Here is a 15,844-nt window from a genome sequence, read left to right as displayed (position 1 = left end):
CCTGGATGCTTCCCAGCTGAGCCTGCCCAGGCTGTGCCAGTGAAGGAAACCCAGGGGAGGCAGCTCCAGCAGAAACCAGCAGCAGCGGAGGCGCTGACGAGCCAGGCCCACGTTTCCAGAAAGCCCAACACCTCCAGCTTCCCTGGAAGCCCTTGGGCAAGGCTGGCTCCTCCAGGCCCGGCCGTGCTGCTGCCTTGGTGCTGCTCTCCATCCCAGAACCATCCCTCACCCCAGAGCCATGCCCCATCCCAGAGCCATGGCACACCCAGAGCCATCCCACACCCATCCCTGCTGCCACATCTAGCACAAGAGTTCTATTGTCATTATTGTCATTACATTGCAAGGGCTCCATATCGCTAGAGTTTTGTGCCTCCTTGGTGTTCCTTGTAGGCAGCTCCTCCAGCTCTGACTCTTCCTTGTCCTCACAGCAGCCAACTGACTCCAGCTCCCCTCAACCAACCAATCCACTCTTTTATAACATTCTTATTTGCTACAGGTGTGGCCTGTTAACATCAGGCCTGCTCCTAACCCTCAGTGATTGGCTCAGCTGCAACCCTTTAGGGGGTAAGATCACATCCTGTACTGCCTGTGTTTACTCGTGTTCCGTCCCGCTGCAGGTCCCTGCGGGTCAGCAGCCGTGCCCGCGGGCAGGGCACAGCAGGCGGGCCACGCGCTCGCGGATCTGCCGCGTCCTCGCGCCGTAGACGATGGGGTTGAGCATGGGCGGCACCACCACGTAGAGGTTGGCCAGCAGGATGTGCACCTGCCCGGGCACGTGGCGGCCGAAGCGGTGCGTCAGGAAGGAGAAGAAGGCGGGCACGTAGAACATGAGGATGACGCAGAGGTGGGAGCCGCAGGTGCCGAGGGCTTTGCGGCGCGCCTCGCGGGTGGGCAGGCGGAACACGGCGCGGAGGATGAGCGCGTAGGAGGCGGCGATGAGCACCACGTCCAGGCCCGAGGAGAGCAGCGCCGTGGTGAGCCCGTACCAGACGTTGGCGCGGATGTCGGCGCAGGCCAGGCGCGCGACGCCCATGTGCTCGCAGTAGGTGTGGGGCATGACATTGTGCCCGCAGTAGGGCAGGCGCTTCAGCAGGAAGATGGGCGGGCACATGATGCACAGCCCGCGGGCCACGGCGGCCGCCGCCACCTTGGCGATGGCCGAGGGCGTCAGCAGGGCCCCGTAGCGCAGCGGGGCGCACACGGCCACGTAGCGGTCGAAGGCCATGGCCAGCAGCACCGAGGACTCCACGATGAAGCTGAAGTGCGTGAAGAACATCTGTGCCATGCAGGCGTCGAAGGAGATCTCCCGGGCGCCGAACCAGAAGATGGCCAGCATCTTGGGCACGGTGGCGGTGGACAGCAGCAGGTCCGAGAGGGCCAGCATGGCCAGGAACAGGTACATGGGCTCGTGCAGGCTGCGGTCCGTGGCGATGAGGAAGAGGAGCAGCAGGTTGCTGAGCACGGCGGTGAGGTACATCAGGCAGAAGGGCACGGAGATCCAGATGTGGGACTCCTCCATGCCCGGGATGCCCGTCAGCACGAAGGTGATGGGGTCGAAGCTGCTCTCGTTGAGCTCGTACATGGCGCTCCCAGGCTCAGCCCCGGCCTGACCCGGCTCTCTGCAGGAAGGAGAAGGGACAAACCACCCTGTGAGCCTGGCCTTGCCCATGGCACCTGAGAGGTGCTGAAAAGGAGAAGGGATAAACCACCCTGTGAGCCTGGCCTTGCCCATGGCACCTGAGAGGTGCTGAAAAGGAGAAGGGATAAACCACCCTGTGAGCCTGGCCTTGCCCGTGGCACCTGAGAGGTGCTGAAAAGGAGAAGGGACAAACCACCCTGTGAGCCTGGCCTTGCCCATGGCACCTGAGAGGTGCTGAAAAGGAGAAGGGATAAACCACCCTGTGAGCCTGGCCTTGCCCGTGACCCCGTGGCACCTGAGAGGTGCTGAAAAGGAGAAGGGACAAACCACCCTGTGAGCCTGGCCTTGCCCGTGGCACCTGAGAGGTGCTGCAAATGAGGAAGGATAAACCACCCTGTGAGCCTGGCTTTGCCCGTGGCACTTGACAGAAGCTGCAGAGGAGAAGGGACAAACCACCCTGTGAGCCTGGCCTTGCCCATGGCACCTGAGAGATGCTGAAAAGGAGAAGGGACAAACCACCCTGTGAGCCTGGCCTTGCCCGTGGCACCTGAGAGGTGCTGCAAAGCAGGACACAGGTGACAAGGCTCCTGCCTTCTGCCCCAAGACCTGCCCTCCCTCGCTGCGCTCTCTACAAAGGACCCTGCTTGTCTTGCCATGTAACCATGATATTTTCTGAAAAACCCTTTCCTTAGGATTTTTCCTCCTGAGAAGCTGGGAGGCCTCAGGAGCAAAATGCAAACAATGGTTATCTGCTGCTGTGGAATGCAACAGGTGCATCTGTGATTGGTCTCATGTGGTTGTTTCTATTTAATGGCCAATCACAGCCAGCTGGCTTGGACTCTGTCTGAGACACAAGCCTTTGTTATTCATTCTTTCCTTTTCTATTCTTGGCTAGCCTTCTGATGAAATCCTTTCTTCTACTCTTTTACTATAGTTTTAATGTAATATATAACATAAAATAATAAATCAGCCTTCTGAAACATGGAGTCAGATCCTCGTCTCCTCCCTCATCCTCAGACCCCTGTGAACGCTGTCACACTGCCAGCCCTGCCAGGTGTGGCTGGAAGGAAAACATCTCTGCTCTGCCACTGCTCAACAGGCCAGGCCTTTTCCCAGCTCTGCTTTATCCACTGCCACAAAACCCTTGTGAAAGTCACAGAAACAGCCATAAAGTCAGCCTGCCCAGCCAGCGGCTCCATCTGTGAGCACACACAGAGCTGTGCCTGTGGTGGCACTCCAGGCTCCTCCAGCGAGGTGGAATGACGCATTCCTCACCCTGCTCACACCAAAGTTCCCTGTAAAACCCAAACACAGGAATAAATCCTTGCCCAGTGCCGATGCTGGGCAGTGTCCGGGGTGTGACTGACACCCAGCTGCGCCTCTGAGGGCTGTGCCACCCATTACATTCTCACTGGGAGCCCCTTGGGGCTCTGCAAGGGGTCCAGGGTCACCTTGGACAGCCTGAACAGCCCCAGCCCTCCCAGCCTGGCGTGGAGCAGAGGGAGCCCTTTCTTTTCCTCCTTTTGCTTCATTCCTTTTCCACTCCTTCACTAAGAGGGGCAGAGACATGGTGGACTGCACAGGGTGACCCCTGGACAAAGGAGTTCTGGCCTGGAGCAGAAACAGCCCAGGGAGACACCCCAAACGCAGAGCTCTGCACGGATGCTGGCCCTGCAGCCCCTCCAGGCTCTCAGCTCGGTTTTCCTGGCTCTGCAGCCCCTCCAGGCTCTCAGCTCGGTTTCCCTGGCCCTGCAGCCCCTCCAGGCTCTCAGCTCGGTTTTCCTGGCTCTGCAGCCCCTCCAGGCTCTCAGCTCGGTTTTCCTGGCCCTGCAGCCCCTCCAGGCTCTCAGCTCGGTTTTCCCGGCTCCTGAAGCGCTGGGAGCCCCCCTGTCCCCACCTGCAAGCACTGTCCCATGACTGATGGCCTGAGGGCATCTCTGGAGATGTGAATAACGCAGACCAGCCAAGCTGCAAATCCTCCTGCCATGGGAAGGGCTGCGAGGAGAGGAGATCCCACCACAGCACTGCTGGGTCTGTGAGCTTCCCCCATCTCACCCCTGTGTGAACCCCATCGCACATCAGGAAAGCTCCAGGCCAGGGCTGGGATGGAGGAAAACCACTTGGATTCGGACCAAAGGTAAACCTTTCCCTGCCTGCAGCCAGATTTGCTTTCCTCGCAAGCAGCAGGTACCCGAGCCGGAGGTGTTTGCATTTCTAAGTGCTTCCATTAAGGACTCTCAGCTCCCTGAACCAAAAGCCCACAGAGAACACGGCTCGGGCCAGAAAGGACCTTCAGCTCACGGCAAATATTTGCGCAGTCGCCTGTCCCACCCGCAGACCCGAGTCACCCGGGTGGGAGGATGGAGCAGCGCGGGGCAGAGCAGGGACTCGATCAGCCCGGGCGCGTCCCCAGGGCTGCAGAGCGGCTCAGCGAGGCTTGCCAGCAATGTGGGCATCTGCTCCTCTGGCACATTCAGCATCCTCAGCAGAACCGCCGCCCCGAGCCCGGGGTGCGGCGGAGAAGGACTGACTCACCGGGGCGGGTCCGGACGGGGACAGGAGCCCCCGGCTGGGGACAGGAGCCGCGGCCCGGCCGGGGCTGGGTACCGCTCCCGGTACCGATCCTCGCCCCGCACACCTCCCTCGGCAGCAGCGCCAGCCCCTGCCCGGGCAGGCTTAAATCGCCGGCGCATTAACCATTAACTGCGGTTAACGCTGCCGGCGAGGCATTTCCTGCTCTCCCGCATTTGCATTGCCAGGCATTTTCCTCTCTCCTGGGGCACCGGGCCGGGCTGTGGGAGCGGAGCGGGAGATGGGCACAGCGGGCATCCAGGGCACAACGGATGTCTGAGAGTTCACCCGCAGCAGGTGGAAATGGTCTGTCTCCACTGCTGGAACCTCCCTGAGCATCCCCTCAAGCTGCCGGGCCCCTCTGCCACCAGCCCTGCCCATGGGCACTGATGGGCCACCTGATTATAATTATCACTTATAAATTATCACTTATCAATTATCAATTATCACTTATCACTTATCAATTATCAATTATCAATTATCAATTATCAATTATCAATTATCAATTTTAATTATCGGGAGGATCATTGATCAAATCAACAATCCACAAAATCATTAACCCTAACCCTAGCCCATGGGCACTGATGGACCATCCTGATTATAATTATCAATTATAATTATCAATGAGGATCATTGATCACATCAACGATCCACAAAATCATGATTAATTCACTAAATCATCAACCCTGACCCTAACCCCAGCCCATGGGCACTGATGGGACAGTCCCAGCTCCAATTTCACACCCAAAATCCCCCATTTCCCATCCCAAATTCACACCCCAAAATCCCCCATTTCCCATCCCAATTTCACACCCAAAATCCCCCATTTCCCATCCTTCCAGGAGCAGAGCTGGCTCAGCCCCAGGGCATACCCAGCTCTGAATTTCACGCCCCAAATTCCCCATTTCCCATCCCAGTTTCACACCCCAAAATCCCCCAATTCCCATCCCAGTGTCACACCCCAAATTTCCCCAATTCCCATCCCAATTTCACACCCAAAATCTCCCATTTCCCATCCCAAATTCACACCCCAAAACCTCCAAATTCACACCCAAAATCCCCCATGTCCCATCCCAACTTCACACCCCAAATTTCCCCAATTCCTATCCCAGTTTCACACCCAAAATCCCCATTTCCCATCCCAATTTCACACCCAAATCCCCCATTTCCCATCCCAGTTTCACACCCCAAATTTCCCCAATTCCCATCCCAGTTTCACACCCAAATTCCCCCATTTCCCATCCCAAATTCACACCCAAAATCCCCCATTTCCCATCCTTCCAGGAGCAGAGCTGTCTCAGCCCCAGGGCATACCCAGCTCTGAATTTCACACCCCAAAATCCCCCATTTCCCATCCCAATCTCACACCCAAAATCCCCCAATTCCCATCCTTCCAGGAGCAGAGCTGTCTCAGCCCCAGGGCATACCCAGCTCTGAATTTCACACCCCAAAATCCCCCATTTCCCTTCCCAATTTCACACCCAAAATCCCCCAATTCCCATCCCAGTTTCACACCCAAATCCCCCATTTCCCATCCCAAATTCACACCCAAAATCCCCCATTTCCCATCCCAGTTTCACACCCAAAATCCCCCATTTCCCATCCCAGTTTCACACCCCAAATTCCCCCATTTCCCATCCCAAATTCACACCCCAAATCCCCCATTTCCCATCGTTCCAGGGCAGAGCTGGCTCAGCCCAGGGCATTCCCAGCCCAGGAGGAGGAGGAGGCTCAGGGCAGGTGACACAAAGGGGTACTCAGGGCTCAGACTCCACAAACCTGCAGGAATTTCCCTGTTGCTGCCCTGGTTATTTCTGTGGTGGCTCCTGGCACTGCTGGGTTGACAGAGATTGGGCTGGTGAAATAATGATTTTACTGAAAAAATAAATCATTACAATACTAACTAATTAAAGAATGAATTTCCAGAATAACTAAATTATTGAAGTCATTGGTAATTAACTAATGAATTTATGGAATAACTAAATAAACAACTAAACAAGCCAATAGCTAAATAAATAAATAACTAGACAATTAAGGGCCTCATGAAGAAGCAGCAGGCAATTAATTATCTAGCTAATTAATTGTTTCAATTAACTGCCCTCTCTGCCTGTGAAAAACACCAATCACTTCTTTATAAAACTTTAAAGAGTTTAATGATAATAAAACGGTTATAAAAATAGCAATATAATTAGGGTAATAATAATTTGGACAATTTGGATTAGGGCAATATGAGACAATAGAAACAAAGAGTTATGGACAGCCTGGGTACCTTTTCTGGGCAGCACAAGCCCGAAAAAGGCCCCACCTTAACAGAGGATTAACCCTTAAAAACAATAACCTGTTGCATATTCATACAGCTCATCCATGATGCATAAATTCCATTCAAACACAGGATTCTGTCTGGGCAGTGTCAGCTTCTTCCTCTGGATCCTGACGGCGTCTCCAGGGCTGAGTGAGGCAGGAAGAAGTTCATTTCTCCTGATTAATCCTCTGTTAATGTGGGTCCTTTTTCAGGCTTATTTTGCCCAGAAAAGGTACCCAGACTGTCCGTAACTCTTTGTTTCTATTGTCTCATGTTGTCCTAATCCAAATTGTCCAAATTATTATTACCCTAATTATATTGCTACTTTTATAACCATTTTATTACTACTAAACTTTTACAATTTTATAAAACCGAGTGACTGGCGTTTTTCACCCCCTCTGGGGCACTGAGCCCGGCTGTGCCCCCGCCCTGCCAGGGCCGCCAGGACCCTGTCCCAGGGTCACTCACACAAAGGGGGTGGCAGCGAGGTGAGGGGGACGTGGGGGTCTCAGGCCACAGCCAGGTCAGGAATCCCCATGGGAGGGTCCCTGGCTGGGGAAAGGCTGGCTCAGCACGGCTGAGCCCACCCTAGCACACACTGTCACCAAAACGGCAAAGAACGGCCTGGAATTACACATAATTACAGATGATGGCATGTAATTACCCTGCTGACTGGTGCTGTGTGACAGCTGTCCTGGCACAGGCGGGCAGCCACAGGAACAGCAATCCTGTGCTGGTGCTCACAGGGCTTATGGATGAGGGAAGAGACGAGGATCTGACTCCGTGTTTCACAAGGCTGATTTATTATTTTATCATATATATTACATTAAAACTATACTAAAAGAATGGAAGAAAGGATTTCATCAGAAGGCTGGCTAAGCTAGGAATAGAAAGGAAGGAATGATAACAAAGGTTTGTGGCTCGGCTCTCTGTCCAAGCCAGCTGACTGTGATTGGCCATTAATCAGAAACAACCACATGAGACCAATCCCAGATGCACCTGTTGCATTCCACAGCAGCAGATAATCATTGTTTGCATTTTGTTCCTGAGGCCTCCCGGCTTCTCAGGAGGAAAACTCCCAAGGAAAGGATTTTTCATAAATGTGCCTGTGACACAATTCCAGCGGGACACCCCTGGCACAGGCCGGGCAGCAGCAGGGAGGGGGCTCCTGCCTGGCCAGGTGGGGTGAGGAGCTCAGCACTGGGCTGACAGCGGGGCCAGGTCTGCTCTGCCCATCTCAGGAACCCCGGGGGCTGGGGGCCAGGAGGGGCTCAGACAGGGACAGGGACAGGGACCAGCCCAGGGAGCTGACCCAGGGAGCTGACAGGGACACCGAGCTGTGCTCGGCCCCTGGGCAGGGCTGGCACACCCTGAGAAGCTCAATGGAGCCCTCAGGGCCCCCCTTGGTTTTACCTGTTCCCTCAGGCGAGGGAATGGTCCAAGCACACCCCCCTTTGGATGGGGGCAGCTCCTCGCCTGCCCTGCTCCCCGCAGGGGCACAGCAGCCCTGGCAGCACCTGCTGGGCACCGTGCCCACCGGGGCACACCACAGCTGCCACGCGGGGTGGCATGTCTCTGGCAAAGCCAGGATCTCCTCAGGACACTGGCACCTCCTCAGGACACTGGCCAGCTCCTCAGGGCACTGGCCACCCCTTGAGGACATTTGCCATCTCCTGGGACATCTGTCCATCTCCCAGCACATTTGGCAGCAGCTCCTCTTCACGGGTTTAGATCTGGTGTCTCGTGTCCCCAGTGCCAGCCCTGCTCTGTCCCTGTCCCTGGGGGTGCCAGGTCCCCTCCCTGCCCCGTTCAGGTCCCAAAGGCTGATGTCCCTCGCAGGATCCATCACTCTGTGTCTGACCCCACACGGACCCTGCGCTGCTCCCGGCCCTCCTGGAGCTGGAGCATCCCACAGGGCAGGAGAGGGAGCAGGACAAACAGCCTGGGGACATTCTGGGGGTTTCTGGGGAGTGAGGGAGCCTGGCTGGCCATGGCCGTGGCGTGGAGTGCGACAGGGTGGGACAGCCACAGCCCAGGTGGGGACAGGGATCTGCAGCTCCAGGAGGAGCCCAGCCCATTGCCATTGCCATTGCCACTGCCCCAGGCTGGGATTGAGGGCCTGGAGCTGGGCTGGGCACCGGGGCTGTCCCCATCATGTTCTCTGAAAAATCCTCTTTGCCCAGGATTGCTCTCCTGGGAAGCTGAGAAGCCTCAGAGAACGAAGAAAACAATAATTATCTAATTTGCTTCTCCTGTGTTTTGCTGCTTTGGAATGTGGTTGGAGATTGTTTATCCAACGGGTGAATTGTTTTTACTCATTGGCCAATTACAGCCAAGCTGTGTCAGACTCTGGAGAGAGTCATGAGGTTTTCTTTAGTATCTTTTAGCCTTCTGTCTGTATCCTTTCTCTATTCTAGAGTATAGTTTAGTATAATATAATAAAAATAATATAATACAATAAAAATAAATAATATAATATATATAATATAATATATATAATGTAATGTAATATAATAATATGCCTTCTAAGAACATGGAGTCAGATTCATCATTTCCTTCCTGCCACAGGGTCCCTGGAAACACCACACAGGTGTCCGTGGGACCCTGCAGCTGGGGCTGCCCCTGCACCCCTGGCAGTGCCCAAGGCCAGGCTGGGCACTGGGGACAGTGGGAGGTGTCCCTGCCATGGCAGGGGTGGCACTGGGTGGATTTTAAGGTCCTTCCCAGCTTGGACAAATTGGAATTGGGGAGCTCCACCTTGGAATCAGGAGCCCCTTAGATGCACAGATGTCTCTGTTTTTGGGAACTTTGGACTGCAATCAGAGGTGCCACAGTCAGCCCAAGGGGGGCAAATTCCCACTTTGTGACAGGGAATGATCAGGTCAGGGGCCCCTTTGGCAGCTGGGGCAAAGGCAATGACAGTAACTGGGCTGCCTGGCAGGGGAATTCATTCCCAAATGTGCCAGCCTGGAGAGAGCGGGGTGGGGATGAGGCTGGCGATGTGAGCCCTCAGGGGATGGAATGGGGGCTCTGCTCCAGCCTGGCAGGGCCATGGCCGGGGCAAAGGAACAGCCAGCAGCTCCTGGGGCACGGATCAGCCAGGCTGGGGCTCTGCTGTGCCAGGCTGGAGCTCCTTGGGGCCATGGATCAGCCAGGCTGGGGCTCTGCCATGCCAGGCTGTGCCAGGCTGGAGCTCCTTGGGGCCATGGATCAGCCAGGCTGGCTCTGCTGGGCCAGGCTGTGCCAGGCTGGAGCTCCTTGGGGTCATGGATCAGCCAGGCTGGGGCTCTGCCCAGCCAGGCTGTGCCAGGCTGGAGCTCCTTGGGGCCATGGATCAGCCAGGCTGGGGCTCTGCCCAGCCAGGCTGTGCCAGGCTGGAGCTCCTTGGGGCCATGGATCAGCCAGGCTGGGGCTCTGCCGTGCCAGGCTGTGCCAGGCTGGAGCTCCTTGGGGCCATGGATCAGCCAGGCTGGGGCTCTGCCATGCCAGGCTGTGCCAGGCTGGAGCTCCTTGGGGCCATGGATCAGCCAGGCTGGGGCTCTGCCCAGCCAGGCTGTGCCAGGCTGGAGCTCCTTGGGGCCATGGATCAGCCAGGCTGGCTCTGCTGTGCCAGGCTGTGCCAGGCTGGAGCTCCTTGGGGCCATGGATCAGCCAGGCTGGGGCTCTGCCCAGCCAGGCTGTGCCAGGCTGGAGCTCCCTGGGGCCATGGATCAGCCAGGCTGGCTCTGCTGTGCCAGGCTGTGCCAGGCTGGAGCTCCTTGGGGCCATGGATCAGCCAGGCTGGGGCTCTGCCATGCCAGGCTGTGCCAGGCTGGAGCTCCTTGGGGCCATGGATCAGCCAGGCTGGGGCTCTGCCCAGCCAGGCTGTGCCAGGCTGGAGCTCCTTGGGGCCATGGATCAGCCAGGCTGGCTCTGCTGTGCCAGGCTGTGCCAGGCTGGAGCTCCTTGGGGCCATGGATCAGCCAGGCTGGGGCTCTGCCCAGCCAGGCTGTGCCAGGCTGGAGCTCCTTGGGGCCATGGATCAGCCAGGCTGGCTCTGCTGGGCCAGAGCACCCTCCGGTCCCCACAGCCCCAAGGGTTCCCGCTCTGCGGCAAAGCAGGAAAGGACAAAGTGCCCCACTCCTGCCACAGGAAGGGGTTGGTCCCTTGTTTGTGAGAAATGGGGGTCCCCAAGGGACACAAATCACTCCCCTCACCACTGCTGGGAGCTGCCTCCCTGAAAAACCCAAATGCGGCAGCTCTGAGCATGTCCTGAGGGTTTAGGAGGGATTAGGAGGGATTAAGAGGGAAAGCTTTAGCATGAGCTGTCCCTGTGCCAGTTCTGGGGTGCAGCAGGGCCCCACAGCTCCCAGCAGGGGTGACACAGCCCACCCCCAGCTCAGAGCCCCGCTGAAATCACAGTTTGGGGTTAAAACCAGCCTGCTGGGGCAATTCACAGGGGAGGCGCATCAGCCAGGCAAATCTGCTTAAGGGAGTGCAGGAGGAGGACTAATCACTCCGGGATGAAGGCTTGGGATAATCTCCCAAAGAGCAAATAATTGGGGATTGAGGTGTGGGGGATGCAGGCTCCAAGCAGCCTGTGCTGTGTCCTGGCCCTGGGGGAACTGTGAGGGCAAACAGCACAAAAACAGCACAAATAGCACAAACCCTCAGTGCTGCAGGGCTCAGAGAAAAACCCCAGTGGCTTTTGGCCCCAGGAAGGGTCAGCCCAGGGCAGCTGAGGGCACAGAGCTGCCACAGGAATCATCACAGATGAGGTTTGCACAAGGCCGGTGCTCCCAAACCCCCAGTGCTGACAGACTGCAGCTGGACAGTGAGGGGGCCCTGCAGCAGGACCCAACCCATTCTGGGAGCCCCCAGGAGAGCAGGTTCAGGAAACCCAGGACCCCTGGCACACCTGGGGATGAGCCCCGGGGCACCCCTGGCACCTCCTGGCACTGGACACCAGCAGGAAACCCCCAGCCAGCTGGAAACTCTCGTTTGTCCCTGGACCAGGTCCCTGGTGCTGCACTGCTCTCCGATTTCCAGTGCACAGTCCCGTGGTTCTGGCAGGACCAGGAACACAGCCACGGATGCCACCAAGCCCCAAAAATCTGAATTTGCTGGGAATTGTGTGAACTTACCTCAAACACAGAGCTTTCCTTCAGGAGCCTGAGCAGGAAGAGTCGCTCCAGCCCACAGCCAAAGGTGTGGGGCTCACCTGGAGCAGGTGAGGCAGCCAGAGGTCCTGGAATCAGTTTGGGCTGAGGGACCTTTAAAGCTCACCCGGTTTCACCCCCTGCATGGGCATGGGCAGGGACAGGATGCTTCAGGTCCTGTCCAACCTGGCCTTGGACACTTCAATGTGAAGGTGACACCGCCAGGGCTCGCCCCAGGTGCTGCCACCAGTGCTGAACCCCTCATTCCTGCTGAACCCCTCATTCCTCAGGGCCTGTCCCTGTCACCACCAGGTCACTCCACACTCTGAGTTATTACCAAACCCACACCCAGCACCTGCTGCAGCGGCACTGGGAAGGCAGACACAGCCCAGAACAAACCACACTGACCTGGGGCACAGCAGGGGACAAGAGCAGCTGCAGTGTCCCCTTGTGCTGTGACCTGTGCCCAGCAGCACACACCTGAGCCCTGAGCTGTGACCTGTGCCCAGCAGCACACACCTGAGCTGTCACCTTGTGCTGTGACCTGTGCCCAGCAGCACACACCTGAGCCCTCTGCTGTGACCTGTGCCCAGCAGCACACAGCCGAGCCCACACGTCACCGGTCCCGGGCTGCACCACACACAAGTCATTGAGCTCACACACAGGGGGTTCCACCTTCCCAACATTTATTGCTCCCACAGGTGTCAGAACTTCTGGAACTGTTTCTTGGTGCCGGCAGCCTTGGTCACCTTGAGCACGTTGAAGCGCACGGTCTTGCTGAGGGGGCGGCACTCGCCCACCGTCACGATGTCCCCGATCTGCACGTCCCTGCAATGACACCTGGGGGTCAGGGAGCTCCTGGGGCTCACCTGGCCCCCAGAGCCTCCTCCTGGCACAGCCAGTGCCTGGAACCTGCCCCCGGTTCAGTGGATGCCAGAGGCATTGTCAGCAGCCCCTCAGCCGGGGCACTCTGCAGACCATCGTGAGTTTGAACATCATGACCTGTGGGCAGGCTCCAGGAGGACAGGCTGTGTCCCTGCCAGGCGTGGGGACAGCCCAGGGCCAGCACGCACCTGAAGCAGGGGGACAGGTGCACGGACATGTTCTTGTGGCGCTTCTCGAAGCGGTTGTACTTGCGGATGTAGTGCAGGTAATCGCGGCGGATGACGATGGTGCGCTGCATCTTCATCTTGGTCACCACACCTGCAGCAGGGGACACGCGCCCGAGGGGCTGCAAGGGCACTGCCAGGATCCCCGTGCCCCCTGGCAGCGACAGGCACCAGCTCCAGGAGCCTCCCCTTGTTCACGGCCCTCGGTGCCAGCCCACAGCCTCCCCGTTTCTGTGACAAACCCCACCCGGGCTCTTCTCCAAACCCTTCTGACACACCTGCTAACGCTCCCCACAGCGCCACACCCCACCCCACGTGCCCCCAGCACACCTGGTCCTGTCACAGCATCAGTACAGCCTTGTGGCAGTGTCGTCATGCCCACGTGGGCTCGGCAGACCATCGTGAGATTGCCATCATTTGCAGCTCCAGGACCCTCGGGGCTGGCTCGCCTTGGCTACCTGCCCCACACCTGCCCCGGCACTCCTCCGGGGAGGCTCCAGCTCACCTGAGAGAATGCGGCCCCGGATGGAGACGTTGCCCGTGAAGGGACACTTTTTGTCGATGTAGGTGCCCTCGATGGCCTGCAGAGACAGGTGAGTGTCAGGTGGGCACACACACACAGCCCACGTGCCACCAGAGCCCAGAGAGCACTCACACACAGGTGGGGAAAGCCAGCAGAGGCCTCGAGTCTAAGCAGCACTGCCAAGGCCACCACCCAGCCATCCCAGCACAGCCCCCAGCCCAGTCCCCTCACCTCCTTGGGGGTCTTGAAGCCCAGCCCCACATTGCGGTAGTAGCGGGGCAACTTCTCCTTGCCTCCCTCACCCAGAAGCACCCGCTTCTTGTTCTGGAAGATCGTCGGCTGCTTCTGGTAGGCGCGTTCCGTCTGCGGGGGGAGGCAACGGGGGATCAGCACCGGGGGGAGCCGGGCCCCGGGGGCAGCCGGGCCCCGGGACCCCCGGCAAGAGGAACCCAGCACCGAGTGAGCCCGGCCCCGGGGCACCGAGACCCCACAAAACCCCAGAGCCCCCACATCCTTCCCCCCAGCCCCGGGACACCGGATCCTCTGCCCTCCCCCAAACTCGGGGCACCGAGGCCCGTCCCGAGCTCCGGGCACGGAACGCTCTGCTCCCCTAGCCCGCACCCGTAGGGCACCGGGATTCCGCCCGCTCCTCCGCCCCCTGCCCCGAAACATGCCCCCCACCCTGGGTAAAGCCCAGGGCACGGAGGTTTCCGCTGCCCCGGAACCCCGGAGCGCGGCACCCTCTGTGCTCCCCCGCCATCCCGGAGCACCGAGAGCCGCCCCCTCCCCAAACCCCGGCCCATCGAGACATCCCCGGCCTCGCCGGCTCCGGGATTCCGGCTCCCCTTCGCTCCACCGACCCCGGGGAACGGGTCCCCCGCGGGGAACGGGTCTGCACACCGAGATCCCCCACGCCGCCCCCTCAGTACCTCCTCACGCCCTTAAGGCACCGAGCGCCCCTCCCGCCGCCCCTCCCCGGTCCGGGCCGCCTCCCCCGCGCCCCCCACCACCGCTGGGCCGGTATCACCCCCTGAGGGTCCCCCCGGGGCTATCCCGGGCCTGTCCCGCGGGCCCCGCGCAGCGCCCACCTGCGTGTCCGCCATCTTGGCGAGCGCGGCCGGAAAGAGGCCGCGGAGCGCGCGGGGCGCGGGTTAACCCGGGGCGGGGCCAGGGGCAGGAAGTGACGTCACGCGGCCGAGGTGCCGCGGCGGGGCCGGAAAGGCGGGAACGGGCCCGGAGTTCCTGAGGGGAGCGGAGGGGGCCCGAGAGCCCCGAGCGCTCCGGCTGTGCCCTCCGTGTGCCGGCTGCAGGGCACACCTGCAGGGATGGGCACTGCAAACCCCCCCAGGCAGCCCCTGCCAAGGCCTGAGCTCCCTTTCCATGGGCAAATTGCTGCTGCTGTCCCAGCTGAGCCTGCCCTGGCCCAGCCTGAGGCCGCTCCCTCTGCTCCTGTCCCTGTTCCCTGGCAGCAGAGCCCGACCCCCCCGGCTGTGCCCTCCTGGCAGGGACTTGTGCAGAGCCACGAGGGCCCCTGAGCCTCCTTTGCTCCAGCCTCAGCCCCTTCCAGCTCCTCAGGGATTCTGCAGCCCCTTCCCAGCTCCCTCAGGGATTCTGCAGCCCCTTCCAGCTCCCTCAGGGATTCTGCAGCCCTTTCCAGCTCCTCAGGGATTCTGCAGCCCCTTCCAGCTCCTCAGGGATTCTGCAGCCCCTTCCAGCTCCTCGGGGATTCTGCAGCCCCTTCCCAGCTCCTCAGGGATTCTGCAGCCCCTTCCAGCTCCCTCAGGGATTCTGCAGCCCCTTCCAGCTCCTCAGGGATTCTGCAGCCCCTTCCCAGCTCCCTCAGGAAATCTCCACCCCTGCCCTGGACAGGCTCCAGCCCCTCCCTGTCCTTCCTGAACTGATGGATCCAGCCCTCCAGGTGTGGCCTCAGCAGTGCCGGCACAGGGCGCTTCCCTGCCTTGCTGGCCGCACTGTCTGTACTACAGACAGGACCTCATGTGGGGCAAAACTCCCAAGAGGTGAGTGGGACTTGGTCACAGATGGATTGGCAGTTGTGAAAAGGCTCAGCTGCAGGGCTGGAAGTGCAGCTAACGCAGGCAGCACCCCCAGGTTCTGGCCCGGGCTGGCTCCGTATCCCTTTGCTGGCTGGCTGACATTGCACACTGCTAGGGCAAGGCTGGATACAGCTCACCCCACTCTGCCCGGAGCACCCGGGCAGCTGGAGAAAAGCTGGAGAAACTCACAGGAATAAAGACATGAAGTACTGAAATCCAGAGATTGTCCAGTCCCTGTTCCCACAGGTCACACAGCCAGGGGGTGTTTGGGACACAGAATGGAGCCATGGCCAGAGGGCTCAGTACCCCTAGAACCCCCCAGGAGATACCACCACTGGCTATCCCCACCAATGGGGCTCCATCCCACCCTCATCTTCATCCCCATCCCATCCTAATTATCTGCATCTCCACCCTCACCCCAGGAACAGTGGGAAACCTCTGTGTGAGGGCCATGAGGGGGTCCTGGCGGTGTCCCCAGGGGTTGGTGCTGGATGGGAACTGCGGTGGC

General features: G+C 59.1%; 2 protein-coding genes and 2 non-coding genes across 4 annotated transcripts; all 4 read right to left on the bottom strand.

The window, feature by feature from the left end:
• Positions 1-628: 628 nt before the first annotated feature.
• On the bottom strand, positions 629-12,124 carry LOC134431439 (olfactory receptor 52B2-like). The gene is made up of 3 exons (XM_063179450.1): positions 11,636-12,124; positions 5,990-6,085; positions 629-1,619 (listed from the first exon to the last, which is right to left on the bottom strand). The coding sequence occupies exon 3, from the start codon at positions 1,580-1,582 to the stop codon at positions 629-631; it is 954 nt and encodes a 317-aa protein (XP_063035520.1). The 5' UTR covers positions 1,583-1,619; positions 5,990-6,085; positions 11,636-12,124.
• A 195-nt stretch (positions 12,125-12,319) lies between these two features.
• On the bottom strand, positions 12,320-14,454 carry RPS11 (ribosomal protein S11). Its single transcript, XM_063179902.1, has 5 exons — positions 14,371-14,454; positions 13,514-13,645; positions 13,265-13,340; positions 12,724-12,853; positions 12,320-12,478 (listed from the first exon to the last, which is right to left on the bottom strand). The coding sequence occupies exons 1-5, from the start codon at positions 14,383-14,385 to the stop codon at positions 12,355-12,357; spliced, it is 477 nt and encodes a 158-aa protein (XP_063035972.1). The 5' UTR covers positions 14,386-14,454; the 3' UTR covers positions 12,320-12,354.
• LOC134415283 (small nucleolar RNA SNORD35) lies at positions 12,565-12,654 on the bottom strand. Its single transcript, XR_010027017.1, has one exon. It is a non-coding gene; the product is annotated as a small nucleolar RNA SNORD35 (small nucleolar RNA).
• Positions 13,098-13,181, bottom strand: LOC134415282 (small nucleolar RNA SNORD35). The gene has a single exon (XR_010027016.1). It is a non-coding gene; the product is annotated as a small nucleolar RNA SNORD35 (small nucleolar RNA).
• Positions 14,455-15,844: the final 1,390 nt, after the last annotated feature.

The sequence above is a fragment of the Melospiza melodia genome, chromosome 2 (assembly GCF_035770615.1).
Source record: "Melospiza melodia melodia isolate bMelMel2 chromosome 2, bMelMel2.pri, whole genome shotgun sequence".
Classification (NCBI taxonomy): domain Eukaryota; kingdom Metazoa; phylum Chordata; class Aves; order Passeriformes; family Passerellidae; genus Melospiza; species Melospiza melodia.
The sequence above is the reverse complement of the archived record's forward strand: the minus strand, read 5'-3'. Positions and strand labels throughout refer to the sequence as shown.

Bases quoted from the DNA above. Each gene is read 5' to 3' on its own strand.
- RPS11 (XM_063179902.1), bottom strand. The intron at 13,341-13,513 runs GTGAGGGGACTG...CTGTCTCTGCAG, and splicing joins GCTTCAAGACCCCCAAGGAG to GCCATCGAGGGCACCTACAT. The intron at 12,479-12,723 runs GTGCGTGCTGGC...GTGTCATTGCAG, and splicing joins CACCTGTCCCCCTGCTTCAG to GGACGTGCAGATCGGGGACA.
- LOC134431439 (XM_063179450.1), bottom strand. From the start codon at position 1,582: ATGTACGAGCTCAACGAGAGCAGCTTCGACCCCATCACCTTCGTGCTG.